At 55.0% G+C, this 14,884-nt stretch overlaps 2 protein-coding genes across 12 annotated transcripts in view; both read right to left on the reverse strand.

Annotated features, from left to right (window-relative positions):
- Nucleotides 1-4,466: 4,466 nt before the first annotated feature.
- On the reverse strand, nt 4,467-7,995 carry KCNJ11 (potassium inwardly rectifying channel subfamily J member 11). Its single transcript, XM_019746661.2, has one exon. It carries the CDS (start codon nt 6,800-6,802, stop codon nt 5,615-5,617), a length of 1,188 nt encoding a protein of 395 aa, XP_019602220.1. The 5' UTR covers nt 6,803-7,995; the 3' UTR covers nt 4,467-5,614.
- A 3,269-nt stretch (nt 7,996-11,264) lies between these two features.
- Nucleotides 11,265-14,884, reverse strand: part of ABCC8 (ATP binding cassette subfamily C member 8) — a 76,987-nt gene continuing 73,367 nt past the window's right edge. For 8 of the 11 annotated variants that reach the window (XM_074336085.1, XM_074336082.1, XM_074336080.1 and 5 more), the window contains 6 exons: nt 14,298-14,376; nt 13,984-14,092; nt 13,480-13,583; nt 12,611-12,744; nt 12,052-12,114; nt 11,265-11,511 (listed from right to left, as the gene is read on the reverse strand). In XM_074336085.1, coding sequence (XP_074192186.1) covers nt 11,374-11,511; nt 12,052-12,114; nt 12,611-12,744; nt 13,480-13,583; nt 13,984-14,092; nt 14,298-14,376 — 627 coding nt within the window. In that variant the 3' untranslated portion in view covers nt 11,265-11,373. Of the gene's footprint in view, nt 11,512-12,051; nt 12,115-12,609; nt 12,745-13,479; nt 13,584-13,983; nt 14,093-14,297; nt 14,377-14,884 lie in introns of those variants that run through there. The other 3 variants (XM_074336083.1, XR_012497533.1, XR_012497534.1) reach the window with 3 other exon arrangements.

The following is a 14,884-nucleotide window of genomic DNA, read 5'->3' on the forward strand; positions in this document are numbered from 1 at the left end:
TGGGTATAAGTATGGGTACCTTTTCCAGGACAGAGGTCGACACGGCTGTGGAGGGTGTGATGCCAGGTGTTGGTCGGGGGTAAGATACAGTGGTTCTGAGTGCAGTTATCAGGGATATGCAGTTGTATTTCAGGACCTTTGTGGGGCAGAGAAGCCCTTTTCCCTTCTCTACTGGAAGTTGGAGTAATGACTCTGAGAAACAGCTCTGAGATCACTCAGGAGGGGCACTGAACACACGAGGATAACAACATGGAAGTCTCTTGGCTTAGAGAGATGAATAGAACGGACTAGACTCCCTGTAGCTGTTTCCACATGAAGGTGACTTAGAATGCTCTCTTGTGGCAGCACATGGGGATTGCAGCATCTAGTTGGTACCTATTAAAGAGAATTAGAGGAACCAACAAATTTCAAAGTGGAGAACTGCAAGGAAGAATATGGCAACAGTTGGGACTATGGAACAAATGAAGTAGTCCAAAGCTGTTTACAGTGGTTGAAAGAGAGTGGTTGAAAGAATGACACCCTTTGGAGCAAAGTAGTAAGGCAGTTGAAATTTTATAAATTTAGTGAAACAAATTATAATTTTGTAAAGATTGTGATAGAATAGTAAAATACAAGGGAAAAAATGAAATACAATTAGATGGGAAAACCACAAATGGGATCTTTTTATAGGATGATGAAAATACTAGGAAGATGTAAAATGTGGGGGATTGTTAAATGGAAGATTATTCATTGGAAGAGAATCTATGATGCAGAAAAAAACAAAAGGCATCAAGGAGTTACTAAACTCTGAGATAAGTATGGTGGGCAGAGCTTGAGAGACACGAAGAGAAGTACAAAAGAGGCAGAATTATGGGGTGATTTTCATTGTTCTACGTCCATGATGGATAGGAAACCACGGCCACAGCAGGAATTTAACAAAAGAATCAAAAAGCATCAGAACTGGAGTGCATTTACTTCTCTCTGGGTTTCCCTGGAGTGACTTCCCTTCCCCAATAATAATAGCCTTCTGAGGAAAACTGGAATTGATCAAATAAAGTAAAGGGGACACAGGCAGGACTACCCAAAGTCTGGTTTGCTTCACTTTCAGTGCTAACGGTCTGCAGAGAAAGTTTGGGATGTATTTGTGCTGCAAAGAATTATACCTCTTCCTGAAGGGAGGGTGTATGACTAACGAGAGCTAAAGAAAGCTTCTGGGTACTGTTGAGCTGACCTGTACTCATACACCCTTGTTTCTCCCACTAAAGGAAATACATTTTGTAGTTGCATATGCACTTTGCATTACTCTTTCACTCTTGGGCATCAGTGCCTGGAAGGACCTGAGGTCAGAGGGAAGGCAGAAGTTTGCCCTCCTGTACCCAAGTTGGCTAGCCTAAGTGACCTGTCTTTTGCGTCACTTCAGAGTAGAAATAGAATAGGCTGTAGGTAGCACCTGCTTCCCTTTCCATGAATATATAAATTGCTCCAGGCAGGTGGACCCGGCAGAGAGGATGCCAATAATTCAGATTCTAGACCCCCTCTCTGGACTTGAACCCCAGTTCTGACTTGAACCCCACTGTCCTGCTTTTCCCCAGCTTCTTTCAAGCTGGAACAGATCTATTGTACTTCATACCTGCCACAGTGTGGGGTCAACAGGACTTAGGCATGCAAAAATTCGTAACTTCTTCCCCAGAGTCTTCTGCATGTCCTGGAACAAGACAGGGTGTCTGATACCTGGACCTGGGGAGACATCAGAGGTGAGCCCAGAGACATGTAGGGAGCCGGGGCTACTCTACTCCTTGCAGCACACTCCCTAGGAAAGTTCCTAAGGAAAGCAGTTGAGTTCAAGTGCAGGACGGAGCTGGGAGGATGCCACCTGTGGAAGCAGAAGGGCCATGTGTGGGCCTGCGGTGATTGGCTAGAGATGCCAAATCCATAGGCATCACCACAGCTGAGTCTGTCATCAGTCTCACATCTGGGAGCTCAGAGGGGCCAAGGGGCTTCCCGGGTTATACTTTCCCTCTTGTTCTCGATCTAGAGGCAACTGTCTCCCTGTGGTGGATTTGACACTTAGGAAAGGTGGCACCCTTGGTAAAAGCTCAGGTCACCGGGACTGTGCAGCAATCTGAGACAGACTCAGGTCCAGATCTTCGGACCTGATCTGCCATTAGCTAGCTGTGAGATCTCAGCAAGTGAATGTCACTTTTGATCCAGTTTCCTCATCTGCAAACTCAGCAAACAGCAACCCTTCAACACGGGACCACAAAACAGTGCCTCCCTCAGCACCGGACCACTGTGACGAGGTACGTTTGTCCCCTTTCCAGGGGGCCCGGAGGAGAGCCAGTTCTGCACAGTGTGGACTGGCAGGGACTGCTCTGTCTGCTCTTATGTGATGTCCAGTGCTGTCTTGGAGGCAGAATACCAGAAACTAAACTCTCACAGATGTTTCTGCTGGACTGAGGGGAGCTCAGGGGAACTTCCTTGGCCAGGTGAGTCCTTAAGATGGAGGCAGCACTGTCAGTCGGCAACAGCATTCAGAGGGGTCAAGGAAGACTTGGTCCAGTTACCTCTCCATGCCTGGAACTTTCCAGCTCCTCCCTAAGCTGAGCCTTAAAGCTGAGGCGGGTGGCGTGGGGGGTGTTGCTCTTGAGCGGAAAGCCTAGGACCAGTGGCCCTCATTTTCTGAGATCAAGTAGATCTTCACTGTGGCCAGCAGGTGGCGCTAAGCCCTCACTTCTGCCAGTTCACTGTCACCAGCTGCTAAAAGTCTGTGAGGCCTGGAGGAAGGTTGTTCTAGATGGGGTCCCAAGGATGGTGCTGCCAAGGGGTTTCTCAGCGAATCTGGCCCCTCCCCGGGCCTTAAGGACAGCCAAGCTAAGTCCCAAGAGCCAGAAAGTCTGGGCTGGCTCTGAGTAGTTTCTCATCCCTTCCTCTAAACCAGAAATGGGTCAGCTCAGCAAGGAAGGGAATCAATGCTGGGGGACTGTGCGGTGCAGGGAGGGGACGGCTTAGAGCTTGGAACCGCAGCAGCAGCTTCCTGGCCCCTTAGCCCTGTCTCTGGATTAGCCTGGGACAAACTCTCACGGATCCAGCAAAAGCCTTCTGCAGGCCTCAAACGCAGCAGTAACCCTGGCTTGTCCTGCGCACCATCCACCCATCCATCCATCCACCCATCATCCATTCATTCATTCACTCATTCACTCACTCACTCAGCACTCACTCAGTGCCAGGTACAATGCTAAATCAGAAAGTCCCTGAGCTCAAGGAGCCACGAACTTGGGGAGGGGGACACAGACCTATAAACACAAGCAAAAGCAGAATGCCTACAAACACGGAGGGATGGGACCATCTCTTTCCAGAGGAACCAGGGAAGGCTTCAAGGAGGCATCATTTGGACTTTCATGGATTTCAACAGGCAGAGATGAGGCCTGGGTAAGTCCAGGCAAAGGGAGTAACAAGCAAGGCTTGGAGGCAGGAGGCCAATGTTATGTGCAAGGAGGGGATAGGAAAGCAGCCAGGGGAGTGGGAGGGTACACAGGGTCCTAGCAAGAGAACTGTGAACTGTAAGGCTAGAAAGCAGGCAAAGCCTGAAAAGGCTGGCCATGGGCTCTCGCCTTGACCCAGAAAGCGATGGGGAACTACTGACATGGGAGGGGATCACAACGCTTTTAACAAGACCACTGTTGACTGCATGGCAGATGCACTGAGGGGGTGAAGTGAAGACAAGAAGACCAGGTAATAGGTGCTGCCACAACCCCTATGATCAGCTGGGAGGGGGCATTGTGAAGAAAATAAGACCAGGCAGAGAAACTCACCACTGAGGGCAAATATAATAGCACCTTCTCTCTTAACATTCGCTCGGTCAGTTGTCTCATCATGTGACTGATTCAACAGCAATTACTGTAGTTAACATTTATTGAGGATGTATTATGGACCAGACACTTAAGCATTTTACATGTTTTCCATTTACTCCCACAACAATTCTATGAGGTAGGTACTATTAGTATACCCACTTTATAGATGAGACAACTGAGGCACACAGAGGTTGTTACTTGACCAAGGTCTTAGAGCTAGATGCCAAATCCACAGACATTACCACAGATGAGTTTGTCATCAGTCTCAAATCTGGGACTTCAAGGAGGCCCAGGACTTGAGACCAAGCAGTTGGCTTGAGAGCTTATGCTATAATCACTACACTAACGCATATGACATCCCCGCCTCTCTCCTTGAGCACCTCAGCCTCCCAGCAGATTCCTGAAAGTGGAGGCTGGGCTATAAGCATGGTGGGTGCCCAAAGGCTGAAATGTGGGATGGCAGGGCTGGGCTACCTGAGGCAGGAGAGGAAAGTCCCCCTGAACTGGGGAAGAGGGCCAGACTCAGGTCCCTTTCCAGTCCTCCGGACTATGGCACCTCTGGAATATGGGCGGGCAGCTCCAACCCCTGCCCTCCATGAGTATGCCGCCTGCCTCCCCAGCAAGAACAGCCCAGCATTTAGGTCATGAAAGAGGGAGGCTTTATTGACAAGGGAAAAGGCAGAATTCTGGGCAAGTCCACACAGCACTGTTCTGCGAGTTCAGGCTTGGGGTCAAGTGCTTCAGGGCCAGAGGCCTCTTTGCCTCAGGGACCTTGCTCACCCCCACCATCCTGAACTTTCCAACATCTCCTTTCTGAGGAACCCAAAGGCCCTCCACGGTCATCCTCTGGACAGACAAAGTGAGTGGTGGCAGCCACTGGTAGGAGCCAGGACCAGAGTTTGGTCTGAGGCCCGCCGAGTGTGTGGACCAAGGACCCCCATCTCATCAGCCTCTTTCTGAGTGGCATGCCAATGTCTGCCCCAGCCCATGCCAGCCTCTGAGGGTAGGGGACAGAATGGGAGCAGACAAGCACGGCAGCCACACCCCATGGAGCCCTCACCGCAGAAGCCTTGGTGTTAGGGCAAGGGCTCAGGGCCCATTTCCTCTTCCCTGTGCCTGAGCAGGACTCAGCAAAGCTGAGCATCCTCATGCCATTTCCTCCCTGCTGGGGCCTGCCCCATGGAGGGGAGCCCTCCCAGCCTCAGCTTGTCCCTGTCTGTGTAGGCTCCACATAGTCCAATGTCCGCTGGAATGTGCTCCCTCACTGTCTGCCCTTCCCAGGTGGCTGGGCTCACTCTTTAGCTCACCATGTTTTCAGGGACAAGGGCTTCTAGAGCCTGACCATAGGCACATCTCAGGGCCACAGAAACACAGCAGCAGGCCTCCAACCTGGGGAGTGTTCTTCCCCAGCCATCGGCCCAGCCTGTGGCCAGTCCATCATGGAGATCCAAGACTAGCTGGAGACCCAGCTTTAGTGTCTGACGCTTCCCACAGCTTCCCCAGCCTTGGGTCGGGGGAAGGGGACCAGCCAGTCCTGAGCTGGGGCTGGGAGGAGCAGGGACAAAAATAACCTAGTATAGGCTCCTGCTGCGGCCAGAAATAGCGTAGTGACAAGTGCCTTGTAGCACCCTGGGCGAGCAGCAGTGGGGGAGGCTGAGCCCGGAAGAGCCCAGCCTCACATCAGGTCCTGGCCTTGCCAACAGGCCCACACTGTGTCCACTCTGCATACCACACCACACTGCCCATGTGCACACACCGGGTGTGGGGGCTCAAGGGACCGTGGTTCAGGACAGGGAATCTGGAGCTATGCTAAACCTGGGCTTGGCCTTGGCCACGGCCACGCTACGCTTGCGCAGTGGCCCACGGGCTGAAGCGAGGGTCAGGGCGTCCAGCAGACTACGGTCCTCATCGAGTTGGTGGGCCGTGCAGAGCGGCGTGGGCACTTTGATGGTGTTGCCAAACTTGGAGTAGTCCACAGAGTAGCGGCCATCCTCCTCGGCCACAATGGGTACAAAGCGCTGGCCCCACAGGATCTCATCAGCCAGGTAGGAGGTGCGGGCTTGGGTGGTGATGCCCGTGGTTTCCACCACACCTTCCAGGATGACGATGATCTCTAGGTCCTGATGGTGGTGCAGGTCACCGGGCGCCAGGTCATAGAGTGGGCTGTTGGCGTCGATGACGTGGTAGATGATGAGGGGTGCCACCAGGAAGATGCTGTTGCCACCCACGCCGTTCTCCATGGGGATGTCCACCTGATGGAGGGGCACCACCTCGCCCTCGGGGCTGGTGGTCTTGCGCACCACCTGCATGTGGATGGTGGCGCTGATGATCATGCTCTTGCGGAGGTCGCCCACGCGCAGCATGAAGCAGAGGCGGCCGTGGCGCAAGGCGATGACCGCGTGTTTGCTGAAGATGAGGGTCTCAGCCCGCCGGTGGGCCTGGGCCGTCTTCATGAAGATGCAGCCCAGCATGATGGCATTGATCATGAGCCCCACAATGTTCTGCACGATGAGGATCAGGATGGCCAGCGGGCACTCCTCTGTCACCATGCGCCCGCCGAAACCAATGGTCACCTGGACCTCAATGGAGAAAAGGAAGGCAGATGAAAAAGAGTGGATGCTGGTGACGCAGGGCACCATGGTGCCCTCGCTGGGGGCCAGGTCACCAGGAGCCAGGTCACCGTGGGCGAAGGCGATGAGCCACCAGACCATGGCGAAGAGCAGCCAGCTGCACAGGAAGGACATGGTGAAGATGAGCAGCGTGTGCGGCCACTTGAGGTCCACCAGCGTGGTGAACACGTCCTGCAGGAAGCGGCCCTGCTCCCGGATGTTCTTGTGGGCCACGTTGCAGTTGCCCTTCTTGGACACGAAGCGGGCCCTCCGCTCACGGGCACGGTACCGGGGCTCCGCAGGGTCCTCTGCTAGTCGTGTCAGCACATACTCCTCAGGGATGATGCCCTTGCGGGACAGCATGGCTCCAGCGACCCCCAGGGAGAGGCTTCCCCCATGGGGGGTGCCCCCCTGACCAGCCTAGGGCCTCACTGTGGGGCTCCCTCCCTGAGGACCCTTCCACTCAGGGACCACCCTCAGTCTGTGCTGGTTTCCCTTACCAGACTCATCCTCACCTTCACCTCGCCCCTGCTTCACTTCTTTATACCAGCCTCACACCTCAGCCCACCTGCCTATTGCCTAGTGAGCTCCCCACCCTGCCTATTCCCCACCTGGCCCTGGATCTCAGCTCAACCCTCGTCCACCTGCTGACCATCCCAGGGCCACGCCCTAAAGCCCCTTCTCCCCACCCAGCCTTCCTTCTCAACCCCTCTCCCACCTTGGAACTTAACACCTCCGATTATTACCAACTGAGCAGATCTCACACAACCCCCGTGTCTCCCGCCTCCCCCATTTCTGTCCCCGGCTCCCCTCCAAGCTCCAGTTTCATATCCTGACCACCCCCCAGTCTCACCTCCTGGTATGCCCCCTCCTTCCTACCCCACACCCCGTAGCTCTCGCCGCTCTTCCGATCCCCCTCCAGCTTTCGTCCTTTCTGTCTCCTTGGGATCCTGCGCCCTCCAGAGTCACCACCCCATCTGGCTCAACACCAGATCCCCTCGCCCCCCGTGCGACCGGGCTGGGTTCACTACCGAGTCCTCCCGGCTCCCGGCTCCCCGCCGGCCCCACGCACGCCGGCGCCGCGCCCCCGCCCCGCGCTCCGTCCCTGCCCAGCCTGCTCGTCGCCGCGGCACCTGCTCCTGCTTTTCAAGCTGCAGTCGTCGCCTCCCCCCCACTCCTGCTGCGCGGTCGCTTGCGGCGCGCCGTCCTCCCGTCCGGCTGTCAGTTCGTGGAAACAGACTTGTGCTAGGTGGGGGCAGAAGATCGAAGGCGAGGGGTGTCTGAGGAGTGGAGTGGGGGTAGAGGGGCCACTAGGGGGAGTCCGACCTATTTGTGAGCTGAAGGGAAGCGGGCACAGGCTCAAGCCCCGCCCTCCTTCGTTCACCTCCCACTGTCTGACTTCTGACTTCTCCAGACTCACAGTCTGGCCTTGGGGGGTTGCGCACTCTGATGTACCAAAAGAGGTCCCTCCTGCCCACGGTCTATGAAATTAGGGCAGGAGCGGGATGAAGGGAGTCGTGACCTACCCTGCCACTCTGGGGACAGCAGCCCCTGTCGCCCTGGCTGCCCTCCTCAATTTTCCCATTCTCCGTTGGGTCAATATCCGCCTCTCTGCGGCACAGCACTGGGCTCTGCCGGTTCCCAGAGAAAGGAGGCACGGAGGGGCTGCGTAACCAATTGGGTGACTGGGAGATTAGGAGGCCCGAGGACTTCTCAACTGACTGCTCCTTCTCTTTGGGGCTGCTCTTCACCTCTTCTGAGTCATGGCTGCTTTGAGAATGGGATGAAAGCCATGGTCTCCCTCCCCAGAAAAAATAGTGCGTTAGAGGATGTAGGAACACAGTTTAGCAGCTACTGCAAGGGAGGCTGGATGCAGCAGCCCAGAAGCCTGGGTGGTTACATTTTCTCAATCATGACTGCCCCCCAACCCCACCCCTGCATTTTAAAGAGGGTTTGAGCTACTGACACTTGCTTTACACCTACAGCCTGATTTCTTCTACCTTAGGTGATGGGAGGCACCTGGGTCCCAGGGGCTGTATGAGGGCAGTGACTTGGACACTGGGGAATCCAAACTTTTGGCCTGGACATGGCTGGTGTTTTTACTACAGGCATCCACCTAGAGCTGCCCCGGGGCTTGGGCCCCAGATGGAGAGCCCCCAGTTATCAGCTGACGGGAAAGCCTGCTAGGTCTCTGTTGTGGCAGTAATGGCCCCACTCCCTCTCTGGGGGCTCAGGTCCTTATGGAGAAACCACTGACCTATGTGTGTCTATTTGTTGGAGTGGGGCTTGAAGCAGGGGCTGGAAAGATAGGGACAGTGGGCATGTGGGCCACAGTAGGGCAGCGTGTGACTTTCATACGGAGTTTTCCTTTCTTTCCCATTCCCACCTCGGGCATAGTGAACACTACTACTCGGGGTAAGTGTGATCTTGGGCTCTATTAGTAGAGGTGCAGTGCCTAGGGTGGGGAGGGGAAAGCAAGAGAGCAGAGTGCTCTGCTCGCTCAAGGAGGCGAGGTTATACAAGAAACCTCTGGGGCAACTGCAGCTGTTTAGCCATCAGAAAAGGAACCTTGAAGAGCCCCCAGGGGAGTTTGGGCACTATTGCAGAAACCCTGGGGGTCCAAGGAGGGTGGACTAGTAGTTTTGTGTGGCCCCAAGTGTAGACCCACTATAGACACTGAGTGGAACAGAGGCAGGCTTTGGTTTCTCATATAGAAGAGTCAGTTCTAATAACCAGAGAAAACTTACATCAGTAGGGTATCCAAGTCAAGGTTGGCAGCCCCTCAGGGATGTTATTGAGGTGTTTGGGCTGGGCTGGTCTTGGGCATCCCTTCAACACTTCAGTGTGGGCCCTGCCCTGCTACTTCCCTTCAATTCCTTGAGGGGTGGTGGGCATGGGAGAGGTGGGAAGCTTCTTCCCCCTCCCAGACTCTGCTCCTAGGAGGCCCCACAGTGGAGGGAGCTGCTGGGCCCCCAGAGGCATCTCAGAGCTGGAAAGGCCATGCCCTGCCTCCCAGTGTGGCCCTGAGGCCTCAGCTAGTCCCTGTTCCACCCTTTCCAGAGGGTGAATCCCCCCTACCCAAAGGGTTCAGCCTCCTGCCCCGCTCCATCCTGCACCTCCTCATACTCATCTCCTCCAAACACCACACTTGTCAGGCCCCTATCTCACTCAGAAAACTGCTTCCTGTCCCTTTTGTTCAGAGGTTTATCCCAGACTCCTTGTCTTGCGATTCAAGGCTCTCTAATCTTGTGCCCTCCACCCCCACCACACACCCCCCCCCATGGGCCCTTTTCTCTAACTCTCTGCCTATCTAATTCCTACCCTTCCCATGCCCATCTCAAATCCTGCCTCTCCCAGGCAGCCTTACAGGACTCTCCTTTCCCGAGCTCTGGCTCCTGGAATATCTACAAGGATTTGTTTTGTGTTGAACTTCTCTCCAATGGTTAGTGGGTTTTCCTTATGTTGCATGGCTCTGACTCCCTTGTAAACAGGAAGGACATAGGCCCAAGACTCCTGGGCTGCACCCCAGGGCCTCGTATAGCGAGTAAAGAAGGAGACATGTAATGATAATGAAATGCTATGTAAATGAGCACCTGCCATTTCTTGGGCAAGCGCAGGTGTGGACGCCTGTTTTATGATGCAGATGGAGTCTGAGGACAGTTGTTGTTTTGGTCTCCCCAGTGTCTGGACTCCAGCATCTCCCAGCCACCACCTGGCGGGCTTGTGGTATATGCACGGTGCTGTCCCTCTGAGGGAAATGCCCTTATGTGTGTGTGTGTGTGGGGAGGGGACAGAGACGGGGACATGTGATTCAGTCCTAGCTAATCAGTACATTCTAGCCCTCTGACCACAGCGATTGGGTGGGAGTGAGGATATGACCCAACTGGGTCCATGAAGATTTGCTACCAAGATTTTTGTGGGAACTATTGGGAAAAAACATTTTTTTCAGAGGGATAGGCTATTAGCTGGAGCTGCTAGTGGCCATCTGTTATCGGGGAGGGAGAGGAAGATGGAAACCAGAAACAGACACCTCCCTGATGTCAAACACCTGGATCCAGCCATGCTTGACGTCGTACACCTCCTACCCTTCTCAGTCACATATGACAATACATCCCAGTTTTTGTTTAAGCCACTTGGAGTTACGTTCCTGTCATTTGCAAGGGAAATAGTGCTAATCCAAGATACTTGGGGCCCAACAACTTTAATCCAAGAACTAAAGGAGAAGAAAGGGGGGGCCAAGCCATATGGAGATCTGCTAACTTATCTGATGAAATCATCACAAAAATGCTATAACTCTTGTTATGGACTGAGTTGTGTTGCCCCCAAATCGTATGTTGAAGCCCTAATCTCATATGTTGATCCCCCCAATGTAACTATATTTGGAGCTAGGTCCTGTGAAGAGGTAATTAGGTTAAATGAGGTAATAGGAGTGGAGCCCGAATCCAATATGACTGGTACTCTAATAAGGAAAGAGACACCAGGATGTCCACACACAGAGGAAGGCCGTGTGAGGGAGGCTACAGCTGGAAGGTGGCTATCCAGAACCAAGGAGAGAGGCCTCGGGAGAAACCAGATCTGCGACCTTGATCTTGCACTTCCATCCTTCAGAACTATCAGAAATACATTTCTGTCGTTTAAGCCACACACTCTCTGGTACTTTGTTATGGCAGCCCTACGAGACTAATACAACCCTCATTTCACAGATAAGGAAACCCGCTGTGCCCACGCTCACAGCTTCTACAGGTCTGCCTAATGCCAAAGTCATGCCGGCTCCACTGGCCCCACAGTCCACTCTAGCCCCTGCCCACCAGAACCAAGGCCTCTGGTAGGAAATAACCAATCTCTTTATTTATAAGTGATTTACAGTTTGAAAACCCAGGTGGGAGGTGGGGGCAGGGTGGGGCATGGGGGGATGGCACTTGGGCTCTGGCAGGTCACTTGTCTGCATGGACGAAGGAGGCAAAGACGCTGTCCTTCTGGCTGAGCAGCTTCTCTGGCTTGTCAAACTCCAGGATGGCACCGCGTTTCAGGACAATCACTAGGTCTGCGCTCAGGATGGTGTGCACACGGTGCTGGGCCAGGCAGGAGGGGGAAGGTCAGGGTGGTGGGAGGATGGGCGGGGCAGCTGAGGGCACCTCTCCTGCAGCTTGGAGGAGGAGGCATGTGGCCAGAATGTCCAGTCTCTCTGGGGACTCCCCTTTCCTGGGGTGGCTGTGAGTCCAAGCCTTCCATCCATTAATAACCCCTTAACCCCTCAGCAAGTCTCAGCTTTGCCCCAACCTCCAGGTTTCAAGTCTCAGAGATTCCCCCCGCCTCCCATGTTCTATGGAGAAGTAACCCTAGCCTAGCTCACAGGGCCTTGGGACAGGGGTGGCCTGGGAATCTGGAGAATGAGAGGGGAGGTCTGAGGGACATGCAGGTACAAATCCTCCCTCCCGCAAATCCTGCAATTCAGGCCCCCTGCAAGCCTTCCGGACTCCTTGCCCCGCCCAGCTCCAGGGTCCTTTGATTACCAGGCCCCAGTGATCCCACGGGCTGCCCACTGATGACAGCCTCAGGAGGCCGGCCCTCTCTCTGGGTGTCCCCCTGCACCCCACCAACGGGCCCCTTACCGCGATGGTGACCACCGTACGGTCCGCGAAGGCTGTCATCACCACCTTCTGGAGGATGTTTTCCTGCCAGGTAGGAGCAGCAGTTGTTGGTCACCTGCCTGGTAGATGGGATCTGGCCTGGCTTTGGGGATGTGGGGCCCAGGCTTGCGGCCCAGCTTCCATCTGACCCCAGTCCTAGCTCCACCCGCCCCCCCCTCTGTCCAGCCTTAGTCCCCATAGGACTGACTAGGTTCTCAGCACTAAGGGCCCGGATTCAGCCTGTTGGGAGCTCAGCTCCGTGCATGGATGTATGCTGTGGGTGTGTCTGGGGTGTGCTGTGTGCTGAGTGATGGGTGTGAAGTCTCTGTGGGTCTGTGTGCAGCTTGTGTGCCTGTGGGTTATGAACAGGCCCTAAGATGAGCTGCAGTCAGGGTTTCAGGCCTTCTGCCCTTTCTGCCAGAAATGGCCCTTGACGCTAAAGGCAACTTGAACTTCAGGACGATTTTGTGCGAACTTCTCCCTAACACCCCCACAAAGCCCTCTCCAAAACCCCCATCCCGTTGACGTGCCCAGGACCAACCGTAGCCATGTCGATGGAAGCCGTGGCCTCGTCCATGATGAAGATGCTGGTCTTTCTCACAAAGGCCCTTGCCAGGCAGAACAGCTGCCTCTGGCCCTGGCTGAAATTCTCCCCACCTTCTGTGATGATGGCATCTGAAATCAGCCCCAGGGAAAGGAGCACAGCTGAGTGACTCCTGGGTTGAGTAGAGTAGATGGTATGGCTTGGGGGGTGTAGGGAAATGTGTGTACGGTGTCCATCTGTGGGTGTGTGTTGTGAGTGGGGGGGTTCCTGTGCCTTAAACGACAACACGGACTAATGCATTACAATGAGAAGAGCGCGCTCTGGAGCTGCACGCTGCTGGGGCCCTGGGCGTGTGCACTGAGTGTGTATGGGCTTCATGTGTGGGGGCCGTGGCGGGTGATTCTCTGAAGTCAAGGCTTGGCCAGCCTCTGCCGTCACAGGGGCTGCAGCAAATACACCAAGGCTCTGCAGCCCACTGGGCTGGGGGCACAGTCTTCCTAGTAGCCTCAATGAGTACCTGGTACCCGGGATTTCCCAGTCTTTCCTCTCCTTCATCTTTCTGGCAGCACTGGGCAGGCAGGTGGCCAGGGAAGGACAGGGCTGAAAATACTGCTCTGATATCAGGGACTTGCAAGTTCCATCTCACAGTGACCCTTGTTTCCCCACCCCCTGTGCCCTGCAAGAGGGGTCAGACCTTGAACTGACTAGTTGTATGACCTAGGGCAAGTCAGTTGACCTCACTGAGCTCTTGTATAGTGATAGCTGGAGTCCTGCCAGATGGCAGACTCCAAACTCTGGGAAAACCTAAGACATGAGTTTTCCTACTAAAGGGGGGCCTGACCAGCTGCTCAGCTAGCAGTAGTTACCAAGGCCTCCTGGCAGTGCCTTCACCACCAGCTTCAACTGGGCTATCTCCAGGGCCTCCCACAGCGTGCTGTCAGAGCACTTCTTCTCTGGGTCCAGGTTAAATCTGGAGGGTGACACAGAAAGCTCCCTTAGGGAGGGGCTCCATCTCCATGGGACTTTCAGGGAGTGAGGCTGGGAAAGTGAGCCGTGAATGAGAACTGACTGACTTGGGGTCCTGGCTGTGAGGGGGCACCAAGGTGGTGGCATCCCAGACCTGAGGGTTTGGGGTAACCTTACCAGTGCCTGTCTAAGTCTAATGGGAAAGCAAAGGGCATGAGTGTGAGGCTCCTCTGGAGAACCATGCCAGCCCCTCGTGCCTGAGCCTGAGCAGGACTGCCTGCCCAGGGAGGTGGGTATCCAGCTGAGTGCTCCTGGCCTCGCCCACCCCCCTTCTTTGTGCTCCAGGTCCATGGAGCTGAGCCCAGTCTGGGGCTGCGGTGGCCTGACGGGGTGGATGGACTCACCGGATGGTGCCGCTGAAGAGGACAGGATCCTGCAGGATGATGGAGAGGCGCGAGCGCAGGGTGTGCAGTGGTAGTTTGGCGATGTCAATGCCATCGATGATGATGCGCCCTGCATGGAGACAGTGTCACAGGTGGGGCACCGCTGAGGGGCACGGTGGTGCTGGGGCATGGGTTCAGTCTGGGACACGGGTCCCAGTGAGGATGCAGGGGGAGACAGTGATTGCTGGGCCTCCTGTACTGTCAGAACATACGCCAGGACGGAGGTCCCATCTCATAGCTGTGGGTACCTGTGGTGTGCCCACCGTACCACTCACCTTCGAACGTGTCCACCATGCGGAAAAAGGCAAGAGAGAAGGAGGACTTCCCACTGCCCGTGCGGCCACAGATCCCGATCTAGAAAGAGAGGGGCAGGTATGTTGGGGGGGCTCTGGGGGTGGTTGGGAGTCTCTGTTGCCAGCTCTGGGGGTGCACAGGTGTGGGAAGCCATAGCATGTCTTCTTGTCCTGGTTTTCTGACCAGTTTCTCTTTGGCCAGTGCTGAGCCCTGGGTTGAGTTTGTTTCCTGCAGTGGGTCCAGAGGGGGCACCCATGGGGACCACAAGCAGGTGCAGGATGTAGACGCCCATCTACCTGAGCGTGGGTGTGGGCCTGGCTGTGCCTGATACTTGGCTGCAGGGGAGTTGGGGCACTAGTGTTCCGTGTGCATGTGTGGCAGGAGGGCATGGGGTGGCTGAGTGCAGTGTGCAGGGATGTGTCTGTGTGTCCCACTTTAAACTGGAGCATCTCTGACCCCATCACTTCCTGGCCCTTGGGTACCAACTGAAATGACAATAAGGGACCAATACAGAGCCAATGATCGTGACAAAGAGATGGAACGAGAGGGGCAACGGCAGAGAGAGCAG

Source organism: Rhinolophus sinicus, linkage group LG06, assembly GCF_036562045.2.
Source record: "Rhinolophus sinicus isolate RSC01 linkage group LG06, ASM3656204v1, whole genome shotgun sequence".
In the NCBI taxonomy this organism is placed as follows: domain Eukaryota; kingdom Metazoa; phylum Chordata; class Mammalia; order Chiroptera; family Rhinolophidae; genus Rhinolophus; species Rhinolophus sinicus.